Source organism: Anser cygnoides, chromosome 10 (assembly GCF_040182565.1).
Source record: "Anser cygnoides isolate HZ-2024a breed goose chromosome 10, Taihu_goose_T2T_genome, whole genome shotgun sequence".
Lineage (NCBI taxonomy): Eukaryota > Metazoa > Chordata > Aves > Anseriformes > Anatidae > Anser > Anser cygnoides.
The window spans coordinates 12820972-12842466 of NC_089882.1; the positions used below are offsets into that span (position 1 = coordinate 12820972).

Genomic DNA, 21495 nt, shown 5'->3' on the forward strand with positions numbered 1-21495 from the left:
GGATGTCTCAAGGGTTCTCTTCATTGTCCATAGTGAAAGCTATTTTTTGAGAAGTTATTTCATTAAGTGCATACTGTAATGATGATCTCTTGAAAAGATGACAAGCACCAGAAGATGTTGAATTAACCATATCAGGTTAGGATCAACATTATACATGGGTGTTTTGATCTCTTTTTTAGTAAAAATTTCACAGCTTGCTTTTGGAAAGATTGCCAGAAAATTGCTAGGTCCAAATGGTTAACCTCAAGATAAAATTAGAATGGCTTTAAAGATGATGCACTGAAAAGCTAGCAAAGCATTTCTGGGGTTTGTACTGGAGAAATTACTCTGGAACTTATTCAGACCTTTGCTAGTTGATTTATGTTTCCTGCTGAGCGGTGTCTCTTAATGGACTTTATTAAAAGCAAGAATGTGTTGAGAGCTCTGACCGTTATTCTGTACATGAATACACCTCATTATCTCTGTAGCTGCCTTCATACTCAGTTTAGCAGCTTCATGAAGAAACATAATGCAAGATAGAAACAGATTCCCTCACTTTCCTTGCTTTCCCTTTCAGTTCTGGTTGGTAATGCAGTATTTGTCAGAGATGACTGAAGAGCAAACATTAGTAATGTACAGTGGACATCCTCTGGGACTCTTTCCCAGCCATCGATACGCTCCTCGGTTAATCATTACTAATGGCATGGTAGGTGTTAACATCTTGTTTTCTTTCCTTTTTTTCTCCTCTTTGGTTTATTTTTCATGTCTCTGCTGAATTAAACATTATTTGTGCTACCTGAACTTACAATATAGCACACCAAAAATCTGGGGTCTAAATTCTGCAGCATTTATACCAGTACAGTCACTCTCAACTCAAGTGGGCTGATCCGCAGTGATGGAGGGAACAATTCTTACCTTGTCAGAGGATTTATGTTCTGGTTCAGCCTGAGCTATACATGTTCTTGACCAAAACAATTAATCTAGGCTCATTTTGGAAGATATGAAAGCCCTCAACAGTCAAACAGATGACCTGCATCAAATGCTCAGATACCTGGACTGCTTTGCTCAGAAGGCAAGCTAGACAAATGGGCCTGCTGGTCCATTGCCTGTTGTCTTGACCTATTCAATATTCATCTCTCTGTAGGCTAGTTTTGTGGCTAGACAACTGTGTTCTTTAAGACTTGTATGAAAGTCATGCTGATGGAAAGACCAGACATCTTTTTTTTTTGTATAATACTAGAATGCACGGAATAAAACCCCTGAATTACTACTCCTGTTTTTCATCTTTTTTTGTGTGTGTTTGACCACAGAAAATTCAGGTGGTGAAAAAGATCTGCTTAAATCTTTAATTTGCTTATCTGGATTTTCTTTTTGATTGTTTTCCTAGGTTATTCCCAACTATTCTACCAGAGATGAATATGAGAAGATGTTTGCTTTGGGAGTAACAATGTAAGAAGATACTATTAAAATATATAAAACATTTATCTAAAATTTAACTCAGACATTGAGCAGTGGCTGGTTAAAATTTCCAATGCAGGTGGATTTCAACTGTACTGCATAAAGTCCTGATGCTGCAAAGCGTTAATGTACACTTAAGTGCAATTGCTTAGGAGTTTGAGTTATGTTCAGCCACATATATAAGGTTGTCATTGAGGTCTGCTAGGAATTAGTATTAGGTTTATGTGTAAGACTTGGCTGAATTACAGCCTGAAGCCATAATCATAACCTAATTATAGCCTGGGCTAGTTACACTTGGCAGTGGTTGTTTTGCAATCTTCGAAAAACCAATTAACCAAACAAACAAAAAAAAGCATAAGTTATGAAGTTTTCCTTTAATTCTACACTAAGAAAAAGCTTTGAAGTAGAAAGCTATTTTTTTTAATATACTTGACATGCTTATTTACCCTTTTTTTGAATGCTCATCTAGTTGATGAGCACAGGGTTGTTATTCTGCTGTGTACGATGGAGAGAATCAATTTAAGCTATGAGAGAGCTGGGTGTGTATAGACCAGAATGCTGGAGGAAAGGAAGGGAATGAGCAGAGTATGTTCACTGCCGCTTTCTCAGGGATTTTGTAGGAATGTGGACAATGATTTTAGGGTTACAACCTCAAAACCAATTGTGACTTAAAAGTGGGAGTGCCACTAAAATCCAGTGGTATAGGCCCAAATGGGAAAAGGAGTCTTTTTGTTTCTTAGTTGCTATGCTAAAAGACAAAAATTAAATTTAAACTCAATTCTTTTGTTCTACACATTTTGGAACTCAGTAATTTAAAGAGTTAAATGATCTTCTGAAAGCCTGTTTGTGCATTGCAAATGAGGAAGGTCAATTAAGTTAGGAATTTAATAATGCCAGGTCTTTAACATCAAAAAGAAACACAGGAGAATGACTTTTCTTTCTTTGCTTTATTTGTTTTGTTTTTGTTATGCTAGAAATATATGTAGATGTATACAGCCCTCCTTCCAGCCTGAGTAACTTGTGGTATCATTGTTTTCATTGATATTGCCAGGTACGGCCAGATGACTGCAGGAAGCTACTGCTACATTGGACCTCAGGGAATAGTCCATGGGACTGTGGTAAGAAATTGAGGAAAGATTTATTTGTTGATAGCTGTTGGAGGAGGGTGTCCCCTGCAGTGCCTGGTGACTGGAGCGGCATGGACTGCTGTGAGAGGATGTTCTGATTACCAAAGAAATTCTCATTGCCTGCTCCTTAAAAAGTTGGTGTCATTCTACTCAGTCCATGACATCTTAAGCAGAAAGCAGACCTGAAGGAATCTGTTTCAAGGTCTCAATCTGAGATCACATCTAGCTACAGTAAATGAAGTATGAATTGACCAAAAGGAACAGAATGTCAGTTGGATGTAGGAAATAAGTGCTTGTGAGTCCCTTTAACAGTCCTGCTTGCAAACAGCCATGTGTTATAGGTATCTGTGGAAATTAATTGGGGAAAATGTTTTTTTTTTTCATTAAATTTTGGTGTCTCTAGAAGAAATACCTCCTGATAATTTCTATTTTGTGCTGTGTGTAGCTCACAGTGCTGAATGCAGGCCGTCGCTACTTGAAGGCAGAAGACCTATCTGGAAAGGTGTTTGTTACTTCTGGTCTTGGAGGGATGAGTGGGGCTCAAGCAAAGGCTGCAGTCATTGCTGGGTGTGTGGGGATCATTGCAGAGGTGAGAGCAATTCTTTTGTTGTCTTCTTGTCTTCATGTGCTGATTTAGAAGTCTCATTCTCCTGATCAGATGTGTTCCTCAAACAACCCTGTCAGGCAAAACTCAAAAAAAGATACTGCCTTCCAAGCTCTGTATGTCTTTCCATTGCTGAGCATTTTTCACTGCTATTGCACCCTCTATCTGTTTGCCCACTGGGTTGTGCTGTAAAGATATGAACTGTTACTTCTTATAGTTGCTTCACAAATAATGCAGAACAATTCTGTTAGATAAGCCATACTCAGCACTTGAACTATTGTCATTACATGTGTGAAAGGATATAACTTCCGCAGGCAATTCCCATGGGAACTATATCCTCTTTATGCCAAAAAGTCTATTAGGTTAAAAAAGTATTAGTTATATTATGATTAACCTTTAATTTCTCTAACACCCTTATCAGGTGCAGTGAAAATACCTGTTAAAAATGGTGGTATGATTCAGTCATCCAGGTTGGGACTAACAAATTTGCTTAGTGTTGCCATTCTCTGAAGTCAATGAGATTTTGTAAAACTGGGAAACTTAAAGTTGGCTTTGGTGTGAAAACGGTGAGGGTAATTACAAGCACTGATGAGAATTTCAGTTGTAGGCTATCTTGGTAGACAACAAAGGTAAGTTCTGCTTAGAGAAAATGCTGTTGGGGAGAAGTTCTGTGTTATCATTTTCACTGTTCCCTGAAGTTCACCCACAGCTTATATTGTTTTGTAGAGTCTTCCATCCTGATGTAATATTTCTGTTGCAAATATGTTAAAATAACCCAGCTGTTTCCTCCCATAAACAAAGAGAATCTAATAATGATCCGTGATTCAAAGATTGCTAATGTTCGAGTGATTAGAATAGTGTATGGTAGGATCCACTGGATACATAGATATCTCTAAGTATCCTATATCTGATGCTGAACCTGAACAAGGTCTTGATAAGTATTCATATGTATAGTTTTCAAGTAAAATAGATTTTTATATAAAGAAAGTAACGTAACTCCTAATACTTGCATTTTTCAGCTATTATGCTTATCACAGAATTCTGTTCTAACAAATCAGAAGAATGGACTATAAAATCATTGCAACAGTTTTTAACTGAAAATGTTGCTCTGCAATTCTGTGAAAATGGTAGTGAATTTCTTTAATGATAGCGACTATTGGGAAGTAATAAACCCTTCCATGCATTTCCTTCTTCATGACAACCTTTGAATTCAGTACACTGGGGAAACGTTCTTAACAGATATAAGAGCTGACCAAAATGCATTGAGCTCTTTGATTGGTAGGTAATCAGCTCTTGCTACTGCTCCAGAGGAAGAAAGATTTTGAGAAAACAACTTCAGAGCAGACTAGAGTGGGAGTTTAGCTTTCTCAGCCAAAGTAGCTTATAAAAAGAATTAGCTGGCAGACCTCTGCTATGGACATGCCACTTGCTGCAATCAAAAGGGTAAGAATATTGCAATCTAACCTGTAATAATTGTAAGTTCAAAACATAATGGGTCAGACTGCTTACGTGGCATGCAGAAAATCTGTCCCACTCTGGCTAGCAGAAGTCTTACTCATGGAAAGTTAGGATTTCATCTATTTTGTAATGATGGTGCAAAAATATTTTTTTAGCACAACGTGAATTTTGCGTGTGTTTGAGATCTCATCAGGTAGTCCATGAAGATCAAATTTACTATTGAATAAATTATTATTGAATAAATTATTATTGAATAAATTATCTTGTTCAGACTTTGACTCTGTCATCATGAACTTTCAAATGCTAGAATACAAAAGGAGAGATTTCAGTGAATGCTATTCAAAGCAGTCCTTTGTCCTTTTCATCTCCACGGCTGCAGATGATTTTGTTCAGGAGACTGAATATCGCCTGGTTTTTATCTCCTGTGAGATGATCCTTGCCGGAAATGAGTCTCAGGAGCACATGTGGATAGCTATATATATGTACATATTATTTATTTAAGGAACTATTTATGCAAATGGCATTGATGAATTGTGCAAGAGATGTCATTTTGTCAGCCAGGGCTTCCGAAGCTCAGACAGAAGGGATTAATGATGCAAGTCTTTTACCTCTTCTGTTTGACATGAAGCAGATTGTAATTTTATGAAATAGCTGTGTGGAGGGCCAGATGATCTCCTCTGAGCTGTGCTAAGCTCTCTAGGGTTACACTGGAGGTGACATTAGCTCATCATGTTTGTGCAATTTTTAAAATGTGTTTTTTAAAAAAGATCCCATATTTGAAAAGATGGTTCAAAGGAAGCTAGCTTTGAGTGTGCCAGCAAGTCTGAAAGACTTTCCAAGACTGTCAGAGAGGTCTGAAATAAAGTATATAAGATGTGGTAACAGACTTAAATAGATCTGATCTGTATTATGCAGAGCTTTAAATGAACCCCATTCCTGTAATTCATACGGACCATTTAATATCCTTTTCCCCTGTGATGATTTAAATAATTCCCAACGCAGCTGTCCCCCACGGCACCTGACTTTTTGTTGAATAATTCTATTGGTAGTGACACTGCTATTATCATAATCTGGGGTTTTGGAAGGATAGTCTTTATTACTGATGTGGGAAATGATGGAAGGTTTCTCATGCTAAGAATAATTGTGGAAGAAAAGGTTTCCTGGTGTTCAAGCAACTCCTGAATACAGAACTTATTTAATTTACATATAAATACTTTGTTAATGAGAAATAATGAAATGGAAATGATGGGGGTGGATTATAGAGAAGTAAAAATGCTTTAATGTAATATCGTAAGATATTCAGGTTATGCATTCTTGTGCACCCATAACACTCTGGGTGTCTAAATCAGTTGCCACCACAGAAAATTGGCTTGAATTAATTTTGCCACTTGCTTTATGCCACTGATAACTCATTATAAATGTCTTAATGATGTACAAGTTTGTGCATTGAATCATTAATATGGAATCTGTGCCAAAGCCTCCACAGTTTGTCTATCCATTTATATTTTTATCCTGCTGTCTCTGGTGCATACACACAAACTGGTTCCAGAAGAGTACCAATTTGGGATTGAGCTTGTTTGGAGCTTCAAAGTTCAAAGCAAGAGGGGATTGAAGACGTAGTTTTGTTTTGATCCATTCCATTTTTCACAGAGGCACCAGTCAGCTGGGACAAGAAAATACTTTCTTCTTTTCTTTCCCATATTTGGTTGAGATTTTCAACCAGCAGTCAAAGTACAAAAGTGAGGGTCAAAAGCAAACTATTCTTTTGTCCTGGGCAGTCTGGCAGAAAAGTCTGAGTTATTTAAAAAAAAAAAAGAAAGTTTACAATTTTCAATGAAAATCATCAAAACAAACATTAAAGATCATTTAAAATTCATGTAAATATATTACCTCTTGCATAATTTTAATGAGAATTTCTGGTTTGTAAAATATATTTAGGAAGTAATAGGTCAGGTTTTTTCTTACTTCTAGCCTGAAATAATAGAGAATGGGATTGGTAAATATCAAAGATGGAAAAGAAGTACTTGGACAATCACTTCATCTTAAGGCCAATGTAGGGCTATTCCTTTCACTCACTTGCTACTTTCTTATTAAAAAAAAAAAAAAAAAAAAAGAAATAAAAGGTAAAAGGGACTCAGAGGGAGAAACAGGAGTTTTAAGATCCTCTGTTATTTGTCTTAGGTTGATGAAGCAGCGCTTTTGAAACGTTACAAGCAGGGCTGGCTCATGGAAATCTCTAACAACCTGGACCATTGCATTGCTCGTCTTAGGTATGATTTGTAACATTCAGTCACTTTATGTCTACTCCCTAATCCTTGCTTTACATCTTACTGCATTGTGCTATTTTAGTATGCAAAGAGGGAGGGATTGAAGGACACCTCCTCTTACCCCAGGTCTGCTTTCGAATGTGTATCTATCCTTCCAAACAGCAGCTTTCCTTGTTAGTGATTACCAATGCTTACAACTTGCCATTACCAGTGCTTCATATAGTTTATATTATATGTTAAATGTCTTCATTTTTTCATGATTATGCATATAGCGATTACAAAGAATGTTACAGTTGAACAGTCAAGCTACATAAAGGTCAAAAGTTTTATTGCCTAGATTAGTGTTGGAAACAACATACAGAGTTTTGTTTGCAATTTGTATGTTGTGAGATAGAATTACATGAGGTACTTTTTCATCAACCTGTCTTTTTTAAACTCTATTCTAGAGATGCAAGAAAGAATAAAATTGCCCTTAGTTTGGGTTACCATGGGAATGTAGTAGATCTGTGGTAAGTAGTATATATGGACATACTAATGTTCTTGCTTGTTAAGTCAACCCGGGATTAGTTCCCAGACTTGGAATAGAAGCAACGTTAAATGTAGTGCTGAGTTCATGACTCTAGATATTCATGAAAAACTGTATTGTAAAAAGAGGGATTTTCATCCTTGTGTCCCAGTTTCCAGTTGCATGGGAAATGCATCATCTTTCCTCATGGAACAGTGAATCTCTTAGGGAAAGAAATCACTAAGATTCGTCCTCGGATAAAGAGGGAATTTCTCCATCTCCTAAGCTTTTGCTATTTGGTTAGCCAGAAAATGTCTTTGACTTCAGTGAAGAATAGGAGTATTGAGGCATCGATTGAATAAAAACAATCAAATAATGGATGTAAATTCTAGCACTCTTGTGGCTTTACCCAATGGTAAACCTTGCTGTTACACCATACACCAAGGGTTGAAACTGATCAATATATGACTGATACATCATACTGGCATTTGACTTACCTGTTGGCATTCCTGTGCAGGGAAATGTGAAGTATATGGTGACGAAGATTTGCATGCAACTTTTAGTTTCCCACTTCCTGCATGCTAAAAGACAGCTTGCCAAGGGCATACCTTTATAAACAACTTCTTTAGATGGAAGGTGTTCACCTGAAAGAGGAGCTTCAATGTGAGATAACAGCTTTTGTTCAAACATTTCATTCATTCTCTTCCCTTCCCTCTAGGGAGAGGCTAGTGTATGAGCTGGACACAACAGGAGAGCTGCTAGTTGATCTGGGGTCTGACCAAACTTCGTGTCATAACCCATTCAGTGGGGGATATTATCCAGTCCAGCTTGGCTTTGAGGAGGCAAAGCAGCTCCTGTCCACCAATCCAGGGAAGTTCCGGACCATGGTACAAGAGAGGTAAATGTTTTGTTGATGCATGCTTTAACCTTTAAATTTTGTTGCTCTGCAAGTGATTGGATCTTTGTCTTTTTCACAAGAAGTTTCACTGTATTAAGTATAAGATACTGCCCTTCAGTAGAAAGCTGGGGTAGAGATATTGTACCAGTAACACTAGTAACTACTGACTTGTACTTACACAGTTGTTACACAAAGTCTGGCAGACGAGTCACCTACCCACCATTTTAGGAGTCATCACTAGAATACAAAATCCAGAGGCCTGAATGATTTATGATTTATTTCACTTCTAAATATTCCTAAATTGCATTAAGTTTTAAACATCCAGGGCAATAAATACAATTCCGCGTAGACTAACAGTTGGTTTAGGTTCACTGACTAAGGCATAAAACAGCAATTGGTAAGCCAGGAATCCATGTAGCCTACCACACTTCCATCTGTGGCCGGTGATAGTTTTTTATGGAAGGATATAACAAGGGAACAAATTTTCCCAATGAGTCCTCCCAGCTTTCTGAAACTGTAACTAAGTTCTGTTTAAGTTCAGGGAGCTACTCCTGATTTACAAGTTTGCCAGTGAAATTAGAATTGGATGTTATAAAGGGAAAAATTTAGTATAATTTATCTATAAATAAAGAACTCTGGTATAGAGGCGTCAGACTGTACTGTTGTTCTCAGCTGGTACTTTTGAGACATTATGACTCTGTTATTGTTCACCTTAAATATTCTCACTGGAGAGCTATTTTCTAGTAGAAGCTAAAACATGGGCGTGTAATCTATTTGATTCTGGATTATGAACCTACAAAGACCTTTCCAGTTTCCCAAGTCTGTATTATATGTACTACTCTAAGACAAAGGTAACAGGTAAATTTCTTGGAAGGACTCATTTGTAAGAGTCTGGTATGACCTGAACAAGCACAATTTAATTTGTTAGGCATTGATTTACCTTTTTAGAGTTCCAAGAGGTTACACCTATGCATGTACAACTCCATATGCAACTATGCATTGAGATTAGAATTGGATATTACTAAGTGAGAAAGGTATCAGAGAGGATAGTCCTGGGGTATAATCCACTATTGGAAGCAAAGGGAAAACTGGGCTGTTCTTGCCAAGGGAGAGGCCAAAACAGTGATGTCTGGCCATTTTAAATGTTTCTGTCTTTGCAGGCTTTCTCTCTGAACTCTTTGAATTCTTTTGCATGTTTTTATAAGCTGTTACTACTTTCAGTCCTCAGATCTGGCTGCACTTCTTTGCTGAAAGATATGACCCTTCACTGTTAATTAATTGTTAATTACAATGGCTATGAACCAGTTGAAGATTTGGGGATAACAGGTGCTACAGAGATCGAAAATATCTTATATATCTTATGGGTTTATGTCTGTTTGTTTTTTTGTTTTCTGTTTTTTTTTAGTTCCATCTGTCTCCACACTGCTTCCCTGCCTTTAGTGAGCTCATGATATGATTCTCTTTGATATTTAATCAATCAGGAATAATGGTTTCATTCTTTATTTCAGTCTGAGGAGACACGTGGCTGCTATTAACAGACTAGCTGATAAGGGCATGTTTTTTTGGGATTATGGCAATGCGTTTCTCTTGGAAGCTCAAAGGGCTGGTGAGTAGATTCTGGAGTTCTTAGGTGGGAACAAGAGCAATTTTGAATACTTCTTTCCATCCCTATTCTCTGGTAGGATAGGGTTGGTCAGAGTGTTATGCCAACTCTTTAGTCCCTCTTGTTCTATCACTGTTCTCTGGGGTCCCTTACTTCCTCTGTGGCTGAGGGAAGGCCTTCATGGGAACCCAGGTGCAGTCTGGTTATACATTTAATATTTTTTTCTTCATCGTCAAGTCACTGATGACTCTAAAATCCTTTTATAGGTGCTGATGTTGAGAAAAAAGGAGCCAATAAAACAGAATTCAGATATCCTTCCTACGTTCAGCATATCATGGGGTATGTTGGGTAGATCTTGGACTAAAGTACTCTAATGCTTTATGGCTATTGGAGACTTCACTTAGTGAAAATCTGGCAGTGTAGTGTATACAATGAAAAGGACTCAACTACAGCAGTAGGAAATTTGATCTTACAGGTGTTATGTCAGAGTTAGTCTAATTTTCCTCTGCTTTGGAGAAGTGCCCAGTGCAGCTTAGGAGGATGTCCTATAAGCATCATACTTGTATTTTCTATTGGTTTCAGTAGAGCTACAATGAAAAGAAGTGCCAGATCTGGAGGGACATGTTGTGCGTGACTAGTATAAGACTCTGATAGCAGAGGTGTTTTGCTAATAATTTGTGGTGAAAGGCATGACAAGTCTTGTTAACTTGGTATAAAAGCTTTATCCTTTTTAGGATTAAAAAGCCTTATGAAAACAGATACCAGATGTCTGAACAGTAAGCTAAAACATTGCCAAAACAAAACTCTTTATTCCTTTACATGAACAGTTGCATTTTCTCTTTTGTTTCGTCAATTTTCCTTAAGCAGCTCTTCTCAAGAAAATAGCCAACTTGCTGCCTCAAACTGTAACTATCTGCAAATTCACCTCTAAGAGCTTAAATTGAAGAGCTTGTCTCTTCAGAGCAGTAGAGCATAATTTCAAATCATTGGAGCCTGTCTGCACCAAACTCAAAACACATCTGAAATAAGACTCTTTTCTGCCTGTGTCACCAACTGCACTCCTCACTCAAGCTGTCCATGCACTACTTGTAGAAAGACCTGAGCTTAGGACATCCACTGAAAGACTTGGTTATACCACCTTCTGACTCATGCTTAGCTTGCATGTGAATAAAAGCTTGAATGTAGAGTAAGGCACCCACCAGATTCTCTGAAGCTCAAATGAGGTGTGTCTTACTCTTGTGTGTAAACAATATGGACAACAGATGAGTCTGGACTCAGGCACTTTCTCAAACCTACAATAGTCTGATAGCATAAATGTACTCTGAGTTAGCCTGGCTTAAGGAGGAAAAGACCAGGCAACAGGTATAGTAAATTTTATGAAACAGAAAACAAAATTGCAATTCATCTGATGGTGCACCTGTTTGATTGAACTGTCCAACATTTCTATCAAAATTTTTGTCTGACTGTATTTTTACACGCCAGTCAATGGCTGCAGGAAACAGCACTGTTTAATTAGTTAATGGCTCCTGATGCTTCTGTTTAGATTAGTTCATTGAAAATGTTTGAAATTCTTCCGTCTCCAGCTAATGAAAGAAAAGCACTGCTAGCAGCCAGGATAAATAAAGAAAGAATTTCAACCATCTGTTAATGAAACATGTTCTCTTCCCAGGGACATTTTTTCCCTGGGATTTGGGCCATTCCGCTGGGTTTGTACCTCAGGTGACCCACAGGATCTTGCTACCACTGACTCAATTGCCACGTCTGTGTTGGAGGACTCTATTCGTCAGGGAGGTAAGGCAACAAACATCCCATGCCTCCATCACTGGGAGTGTTTTGGGAACAAAAGGGAACTGAGTTGTGCAACATGTGATGGCTTTTGGCTGAAACCATAGAAAGCAGTCTCTTGCTTGTTCCATGTGAGCAGGAGATCTCACTCTTCCCCAAACTCCTATAAGGAGTGTAACCAGTAGGTAAGATGTAAAAACACCATGTAGAGAGGTTATCGATCCCAAAACTATTGTTTCAGTTTGGGCTAAGAGCATTTCTCTTCATTTGTTAAAGATTTTCCTGCACTCTGTCACCTTGAAAATTTAAGGCAAACAGTATCTTTCATTTGGCCTCCAAGAGCTTCATAATGGAGTCAAATTGTTTTGCCCCTGTCTCTCAGGGGAATGAGGTATGGGAATCTACAGAGGTTTGTAAGAGGTTAGTAAGCAGATCGGTGGCATGAAAGCCAGATTTCATGGGCTTGGTGCTCCATCCAGTGTCATTTATTTGGGATTACAATTTTGAGATCTAAAAGTTTTTTGCTATTTGTTAACAAAGTGACAGCTGATTCTGCCATTTGTGGAACCAATTTGGGATTCATGGTTGTGTATACTGCTCTAGTATCTAGGAATTACACTTTCACTCTTCCATATCAAAATACTGTAGTTTCTTTAAAAAATAATGTAGCTATTTTTCTGCCGTGTACTGAAATCACCAGTCATCTCTCAAGACTGAACTGATGCATGACCTTTGGATGGTTGCATTGCAAGACTCAGAAATGGATCAGTTACTGTGTGTTCAATAGTATGTGGGTGTTTATACAGATGTTAATGTAAAGCTGAGGAGAGAATTCTCTTCCACATTAAAAAAATAAATAAAATAAAAATTGAACTCTTGCATGTATATTCTTAATTCAAATTTTAAAATGGCATTTTAAAATCCCAACAGGTGAAAACAGGCTTAAGGGCAATGCTAGCAATGCTATTATTGGATTTGCTGTTGTATTTGGCAGGACAATGGGAATAGGATTTCAAAGAGAAATGAAAACAGAATTTGGCCAGAAAATAAACAGCCATTCATGGGTTCACGTTCTTAACTGTTACACTTGCTGTCCGGTCCCTGTGGGACGTGGGCTTGGACCAAATTCCAGGGTCTGGATATACTCATATACATATGTATCTAAAATCTGAGCCTGCATTTGAATTTTATAAAAGAATTGGTTGTGATGGTTGAAAGAAAACTCCACAGAGCTGAAGTCTATTGTATTCAAAGTCTAAACTTTTGACCTGGCCTTTAACTCAATGTTAAGCATTCTTCCTCTTTTGGGGAGATGAATTTTTATGTTTAAACCTCACAAACTGAAAAAAAATCCTATATAGTTTTATTTGCTTCCAATTCCAAGGCACCTCAGCTTTAAATTAGCATTTGTGCAAGAGATGCAGCACTGATGGCTGAAGTGCAACTTGGATTTACTACCTCTCTGGCAGCTTGAAGGCTGAGCTGTTAACAACAACACATATCTCCCAAGAGCAAAAGGGAAGTAATCTCTGTGTTAATGAAGACTGTTCCTGTGCATACACAATGTCTTCTAGTATTTTTTTAAAGCCTAAAAAAGCACAGGAGCCCATGAAATTCCAGAAGCAACACAGTAGCCTTGCCTGATTTAGGAAGGGATTCCTTTTGGGGTGTTGGATTGAGGGCTGGCAGCAGTTTAGCAAATGAAACACATGGAGCTAATCTAAAGTTAAGCTCTTTCTAGAAAAAGCTGTAAGATTTTCAGCTGCAGGAAGGTCTAAATAAAAGGGAGGATTCTTACTTCCCCAGGGCTAACAGATGAAAACCAACCTGGTGGTCAACACCACAGCTTAGGACAGAGAATGACTGTTACTGGAGCTGTCTGGGAGAGACAGATGTGCTGTGTGGAGCTACGTCTGTGTAGGCAGTTTGCTCATCTGGCTACCCTTCTGGGGATGATCTATAGAATTAACAGATGGATCTCTTCTATAAGTCCATGCACAGTGAGGTATTAAACGTGATAAGTATTCTGAGATGGCTTATAAATGTGGTAGAAAGGAACTCTTTCACTATTTGGTTTTCTAGAGTAACACCTGTAAATTCTCACAAAATGTCTGTAATAACCTAAATGAGTACTACCCGTTACATTCTAGAAGATGTTTCCTTGAAAATTCTGAATGGCAGCACAATCCTACTAGGACAGCACAAGCAGATGTTTCGTCTTTCACTCCCTGCGAGTCTAAGAGCTGACACGTTAATCCTCATTGCAGTGTTTAGAAGCTCTCATTTGGAACCAACCCATAAAGCCCTGACAGGTCCTTTTAGGATTGTTAAAACTGTGTGGAAGGCCTGCCTCTGCAAGAATTAATGTATTTTGTATTTCTCTTTAATGATATGTTTAACCCGGAGTAGTTCTAGTTTTACATGCATATTTGCTGTCATATTGCCTAAATGGAAAGATAGCAGTCTAAACACTCTGCTCAGTTACCTGGCCAGTTTCAAGTTTTCAGTGTGCAGTTACTCCAGTTTGACTTTCAAATGCAAGTCATTTGTACATTATAATCTGACTTGAAAATGGGTGAGAGCTAGGAAGAGGTAGGAGACATGCTATCTTGGCATCTGCAGAAATGATTATGATTTGGAGCTCCAGTGCACAAGCAACTCACTGTGGCTTAGCATGCTGCCACATGCCAGCTGAGTCCTGGTGGCTGCATGTGTCTCTCAGGCCAAAGTGATGCAACATAACTCTAGACCAAACTTTGCCCATAACTGTGCCTACAGTGAGTGACTTCCTAAGCCACCGTAACCTCAGCTGAGCTCACACGCACCCTTTGTGGAAAGGCATAACTGTAAAAGCCCCCCAGATTAAGATAATAAGACGATGCTTCTGTGCTGTTCTACACTCCCTCTCCCTTTTGTTACCCGCTGCAGACGGTGTCATGCCTTTGGAAGCAGCTGGTTACTGATGTTGCCATGTATCTGACTGATATGTGCCATATTTGCCTGTCTTTCACTTCAAATATCTTTGTTCTTTGTCCTCTTTGGTTTGGTTGATTGAGATGGAATTGCACAGGTATAAATGAGAGGAGAAGCTGGAGGGTAGTTCAAGATGTTGTATTCAATTCTCAGATAACATACATGTCTAGACAAGGTGTAGGGTGGATTTACACACAGTTGCTAACCCATAAGAAGTTTTTCCATGCAGTTTGTGCTCTGCAGTAACGTGAGGCAATGTACCTCAGTTTGTAGGATATACGTGACTTTGGGTTTATCTTGGGATAAGAACGTTCACATGAGCAATTCAGTACAGGGCAATTGCGGTCCTAGAAATCCATATCCCAAGCACAGATGTAACTTATTCTCAAGTATATATTACCAGCTGCTTCTGGGAAATTCTGATAGATGTTCAGAAGAGTTATTTAATCCCTGATGCAACACTGGGCTGTGGTACCCAATATCATGGAGTTCGCTGAAGTTATTAATTTAGTAAAGGCTCAGAAAGGGTTTGGGCATCTAGTAGGCAGCAAGCCAGATCACTGAAAATGAGCAGTATGTGCAGCCCATATTTCAAGTTTTAATTTAGTTTGCTAAAGATCTGAATGAGAGCTATCATTCTAACTGCCTCCTGCACAACATCTCATACCTTCCTCTAAATATATTTTACCAATTACTGCATTGGCTGCGAAGAGGACTATACAGCACTTCATATATGCGTGCTTGTATCTCAGAGCAGAATATGACTTGCTAGTGCTGTCAGATGAATTTAATTTAATTTAGAGCATATTGCATTCATTTTCAAAACCTATTTTTTTCTTGCTTTCTCTTGCAAGTGAGCACATCTGTGAAGCAGCAGTACCATGACAACATCCGCTGGATTCGGGAAGCTGGCAGGCACAGCTTGGTAAGTGCACAACCTCCTTCAGCACAAGTGGTCCAGAACAGTTTCATTTCTGGTCCAGAACAGTTTCAAATGCTGGAGTGAAAAGTAGGAATGTGTATGAATGAAAACACTGTCTGTAAATACCAGGGTTCATAACTAAACATCTCTCCACAGCAGGGGTTTAGGATGAGCTGAAGCAGTTTTCCCTTCACCTCTTCATCTGGAAATGTTAAAATAATACAGCAAGCTGTAGTCTCATATCTGGAGTGAAATAGGCTAGTGATTCATTCTCCACCTGATTGGTAACTACCTTTCAGCACCATTCAAAATGTCCTTCATTTGGCCCAACCTCATTACGCCTGCAGTTCTCAGTTCCCCTTTCAAAATAGGCATATTGTATTATAGGAAGCAGGATGGCATGAAACATCCTTTGTTTTTCTTTTAGGGCAGGCTCTCACTGTGAAGCTAACTGGTAATACTGAAGGGCTTACATGTGCTCTCCTCATCTGGAAACCAGACTGGTCTGTGGAGTAAAGGCTGGAGAGGAGCATAGCTGTGCAGGACAGATGTTCTTTGACATTCTTTGTCTCTGTATTTCTCTTCCCTTCCAGCCCACCATCACCAGCTCCAAACCTCTGCTTCTCAGATGTTGATAAGGGGTTTGTTGATAGGGGGATTATAGTCTAGCAATCAGGTTGATTTAAAAAATGGGATTTATTGGACAGTAGCGGCTAAATACAGAAATACATCTCACTGTTTGTGCAAGTGGAGATAAAACTCAGTTCAAAGAGGGGCTTTAATTTCTATTTTCTGGAAGCTGGATGTTGATGAATGAATAATCTGTACTTTCTCCTACAGAAGGAGGCAATCCTGTGACTGTATCTATCTGGGGCCTGAAGATAAGCCAGTTGCACAGAGAACCTTGTCACTCTGTTTTTTTTTTATTTTGCAGGTTGTTGGCTCTCAAGCTAGAATCTTATATTCTGATCAGAGGGGTCGTGTGTCTATAGCCATGGCTATTAATCGAGCGATTTCCGAAGGAAGGATTAAGGTTTGCCTTTTTCCTCTTGATATGGTCCAGTAATTGTGTTTAGTATCTGAGACTAGGGTGGCAGGTGGGAAAGGAGAAAGCTTCAATCAATAAGAGGAGAAAAGCCTGCCATTTACATGGGACCATTCTGTTAAAATATGTTAGAGGTCAGTCCTCCTCTGTATGTAACCAGTATTGTGTTGTGTAAAGGAAGAGACAGGTTTAGAAACTGAAATACATTACCCTTTATTTCACATTGGAAATTTGCCTTATTCTATGTCTGAGCAACTACAAGTACAATGCACCACACTGTGACTTGCCGAAAACACAAGACAGGGTCTCAAACTCCTTAGCAGTGCCCAGACATCACGCATAACAAGAGGCCATGCCACCGCCCAGTGTTTCTTACCCTTAATCCCTTGATTTCAGCCATATTATTACATCTAGTGATTTAATTCAAAACCCTTTCCTTCTCTGGATAGTAAAACTTTTGAAAGATTGTGATACCTGCTTTTAAACAGTCTTCATCAGCGTCCCGGCTGTGTGTATACAGCAGCAGCAGACCTAGGCATGTTTACTCACCTCAATCTCTTTTATAGCCAAACCACAATAATTGCCATATCAAAAGGGGCAAATTCAAGTAAAATTTAGAATGGATTCCAGCTAGGAAAGGCTTGTGTTTTTGTTACTCAGAAAAAGTTTGTTAAAATATTTCAAATGTTGAGCTGTTGACCTTCTCAGGATTCAAAACGAACCCCACTGCAAGCTAGTCTTAAAAAATAAACCTGACCAGGCAGAGCACTCCCATGGAGCTGTGACTGACAGGGTCAGACTCCCAGGCCCTTCAGATTTTATGTACTTTTTTCATTCCTTCAAATCTCCGTTCTGCCTCTTGCAAGTTGGATGCTCATTTCTATTTTCAATTATTTTCTAATCCACTGCCAGCATAAAACAAAGCCAGCTAATTCTATACCAAACCATGCCAAGAGAGTGAATTATTCTTACAGAAGCCTGGTGTAAGACCTGCAGCTAGTCTAGATTCACACTGTTAGTTAAATTCCAAATCAAGAATGGACTTGTTTGAGCTGCAGGAGATCACTAATTTTAATTGTTGCCTTATTTTTAGTCTTGAAGTCTTCCAAAAGAATGAAAACAGTAACATTTGCTATTTGTTTGCTGTTGTTCAGAAAAAGAACAACTTGTGAATGAAGATTTTTTGCATTCTGAAGTGTCTTTGAAATTTCAGCAAAGAAAGGCTTCAGATGAAATTGCCACACTGCTTTCCTTCTCCCTGTCCTGTTCGAGGATGTCATTGACATGGAAACAACCTCCTGTTACTGTCTATGAAATGATGATGACTCATGAACAGCATATCAACATTTCTTTGCTAATAAATAATAGCAGGGAGAGAAGGAGATTTAGGGGGTTTAGGAGATGGAACAAAGCTGAGATTTGAAATGACTTCAGATAAAATGAATTCAGCAAAATATGATCTGTGGTAACACTGACAGTCCATGAAGGACTCCATTTGCTTGTCCTTGGCTTTTGCAGGCTCCGGTAGTCCTCAGCCGAGATCACCATGATGTGAGCGGGACTGACAGTCCTTACAGAGAAACGTCAAACATTTATGATGGATCCGCCTTTTGTGCAGGTCAGCAGAGCATCTGAGACTTGTCTGAACAGGCAAACAAGAAAATTGCTTTAAAAGAGAATTTTTTTATGCAACATTTTGAAATGTTTTTGTTCAACCCTTTAATCCCAATTAATCAGATTTTCTGTGAACTTAACGTAGCTGTCAAGAGATAAAGAAATGACGGTAGAGCTAGTTAAATAGGAGAGGCTCAGAACAACGAAAATTCAGTGAAGATGCACCAGATTTACTTCAATGTAAATGGAGAGCAATCTGTCTTAGAGGACTGCATCTTGTGTTTGATTTTAATTTTGCCCCTCACTCTTTCAAAGAGGTGATCTGACCAGAATTACAGCAGTACTTCCTTGGGATGCACAAAATCAGATCTATAGCAGCATTTTGCTTAAAGCAAAATCAAGGACTCGGGAAAAGTCTGGAGTCTCTGAGAGGAACTTTTCTGGGCATAAGGTACAACATACTTTGCTAGTGAAAGCACAAAAATGGAAGTCAGGCGTTCTGGATTATATTGCAAACTTTGTTGTTCACTCAGTGTGACTGTGGGCAAATCATGTACGTTTGCTGTTCAAAAGAAACCTGACCTGAGCTAACCAGAATCTGCTTTTAAGATTGTGAAATGGTGCTTCAGAAAAAATAAACTCAACAAATATCAGGCTGCAGATGTGAAAAATGAATGAAGCACTAAATGTTTTTAGCCTAAATCTTCCTCAATTTTCCATCCATAAGTGGAAATGATGACGATAATTTTAGCCCAGTAGTGTTTTCACATGCCATGAACTGACAATCATAAAGTGACTTCAGACAGGAGGATGCAAGCTGCCGTAGAAGGAGAAATTATGATTGAGGTAGCTGAGACTATTGAATGGCTTCCATTATGACAGGGATTTCATAATAGAAACAAATTACAGCTCAATGTTAAGGAGAAAAGTTCCCTGCTATCTTAAATGGACTGCTTGAAGAAATGAGGCTTTTAGTAGTACCTATCAGTCCCACTTCAATGTTTTCTGAGTATGTTGGCTGGTTCTAATGTGCCAGATGGATAGAGGCCTGAAATAATGTTTGCTTCTGCCAAGCTGTGAGAAAATGGTGCAGCTGCACAGAGAACAGCAATCCACATCGATGTCTCCACCAAAGAGCCTAACCATATAAGTAAACACCAGGCAATGCCCTCAGAAGAGGGCAAACAGAAACAAGGCCTGCTAACCCGGTTGCTTACTATGTTATCTGTTTTTCTTTGAGTTTTGTGAATTACATGAACTATTTGCCTTCTCCATGGGCTTATCCAAATCCTGTTGACCACTGATTTCACTGGTCTTTGAAACCAAGTCTAACTCTGTTTTACCAGATGAGCCTCTGGAGGTAATTAAAGAACATCTTACATCTTAGGTCTTCCTCTCTCTTCTCTCAATCCTTTCCCGTTGTTTTAATGCCACATTTGAGCTACTTCAGTTCAAATTGGCTCCTCTCTGGCACACTGAAATTTTTGAGTCTTTGCCTATCTCATTTTGTTTTGCATTAAGGACCTCAGTCTGATCCCTGTCAAACAGGGGTCATTGCAAAGAGTATTTCAGCACAGACATTTGCGCAGTTAGTGACCTTTACTGAAACCAAGGAGCACAGTGTTATTACATTGTTGGTCTATTTACTGTGCTCCTTGTATAAGCTCCACTCTTATCATGCTAGTGGCTGAGGAAGAAATCTGTACATTTTTAGAGTATAGGGATTTGAATCTCTCCCATTTCCTCCTGACAGCACTGTAATTATGATAATTGGGTTATTAAAGTGACATAATGCCAGATAAAAGATGCCATAATAGGGCTTTTGACAGGGTTTAACATAGATTAGTGCTCAAGTAAACTCATTTTTCCATCAGACGTGTAACAACCGTAGGTCTACAAATGTGACTAGTGGGACATTTGCTATGTCCTATTTTTTGCCGTTAAAAGCATAGCAAATAATCTATTGCTCCTGAATTAAATCTGCACAAGTGTTTTTGGTAATTTTACTCTTATCCTCTGTGTGTACCTCTTACCACCTCTCTGGGTATATCTTTAGCACAAGTTGTAGCGAACATGAAATTCTAGTGAACACTTCAGCAGAAATTGGGCATTTAACATTAGTCAAATTACATTTGGCTCCTACATTTATTTTTCTTCATTTATTAAAACAAAAGAAACATCCCATGTGATTTCAGCAGTTCCAGTTTTGAGGGCAAAATTCCTGTGTCCAGAGAATGGCAGCTTGTATCATTTCCATTGTGACTGTGTTCCTAAAATGCAACCCGTTAGCTTTAGACTGGTTTTCTGCACAGGGCTGAATTAACTCCTTAGTCTGATCTGAAAATACTTCAGCTCAGGCTCTCCTGAGAACTACAAGATATGTAGTTTTCCAAGTGTCCCCTCACTTTGAAATCTTCTATGTGGATGTGTCCAGCCTGTTCCATGACTGAGGTACTCCCAAGGAGAGGATTGTATTTCTTTCCACCCTCAGGAGCTATCTCCCAGCTGAGGAGCGGTATGTTCTTCAGCTACTTGAACTGGATCACAAATACAGAAAACTCCTCATAAGCCACGTTGTGAAATTAGCGTTTGGTTCCTGCAGTGTAGGGAGGAAAGAAAGAATGGGAGAAGAACTCTTGCCTGTTTGCCCCCCCACTCAACATGAGATGTTTACTATATATGTGAGAGAAGCTGTGTGTAAACCCTGCTTCCAACACTGCCTTCAATCAGCCATAATCAAGGTGGCAGTGGAAGGAAGTGAGCAGCACAACAACAAAAAAACAAATGCAGCATGTCAGAGCCCTGGTAACTCCTTTTCTCTCACAGACATGGCAGTACAAAACTTCGTAGGAGATGCGTTCAGAGGAGCAACCTGGGTTGCCTTGCACAATGGTGGTGGAGTTGGCTGGTAAGAACTTACTTTTTTTTTTTCTAAAGCTGAACTCTGAATCCAGTTATTGCTGCTGTGTATGTGTGTGGGGACGAGAGACAGGAGGTGAATTTTAGAGGAGGTGTGTGTATGACTGGAGAAGTATGATGGGAAGGATGGGTTTGGAGACAAGGGCTGGAAGGATGCATTATAAGGTAAAGTGTGGTGTTGTATGAGGCTCTCTTAATTAATGTCCATATGTCAAGAAAAAGTGTTTTGGACATTGGCCACAGCACAGTTTGGAGAACTTAATTTGCGAAACAAGGACAGTCTGCCATGGTCTTTTTGAACAGATCCCATTTCTAAAGTTGTCTTCACACATGCACTG

At 38.9% G+C, this 21495-nt stretch overlaps 1 protein-coding gene across 5 annotated transcripts in view; it reads left to right on the top strand.

Moving 5' to 3' along the window:
• UROC1 (urocanate hydratase 1) overlaps positions 1 to 21495 on the top strand; it is a 41452-nt gene that overhangs the window by 13613 nt on the left and 6344 nt on the right. For all 5 annotated transcript variants that reach the window (XM_067002995.1, XM_067002996.1, XM_048070827.2 and 2 more), the window contains 14 exons: positions 557 to 685; positions 1367 to 1428; positions 2489 to 2555; positions 3010 to 3153; positions 6808 to 6896; positions 7340 to 7402; positions 8117 to 8296; positions 9805 to 9902; positions 10166 to 10238; positions 11569 to 11690; positions 15512 to 15582; positions 16514 to 16612; positions 18143 to 18242; positions 21065 to 21146. In XM_067002995.1, the coding sequence (XP_066859096.1) occupies positions 557 to 685; positions 1367 to 1428; positions 2489 to 2555; positions 3010 to 3153; positions 6808 to 6896; positions 7340 to 7402; positions 8117 to 8296; positions 9805 to 9902; positions 10166 to 10238; positions 11569 to 11690; positions 15512 to 15582; positions 16514 to 16612; positions 18143 to 18242; positions 21065 to 21146 (1379 nt within the window). The remainder of the gene's footprint in view (positions 1 to 556; positions 686 to 1366; positions 1429 to 2488; positions 2556 to 3009; positions 3154 to 6807; positions 6897 to 7339; positions 7403 to 8116; positions 8297 to 9804; positions 9903 to 10165; positions 10239 to 11568; positions 11691 to 15511; positions 15583 to 16513; positions 16613 to 18142; positions 18243 to 21064; positions 21147 to 21495) is intronic.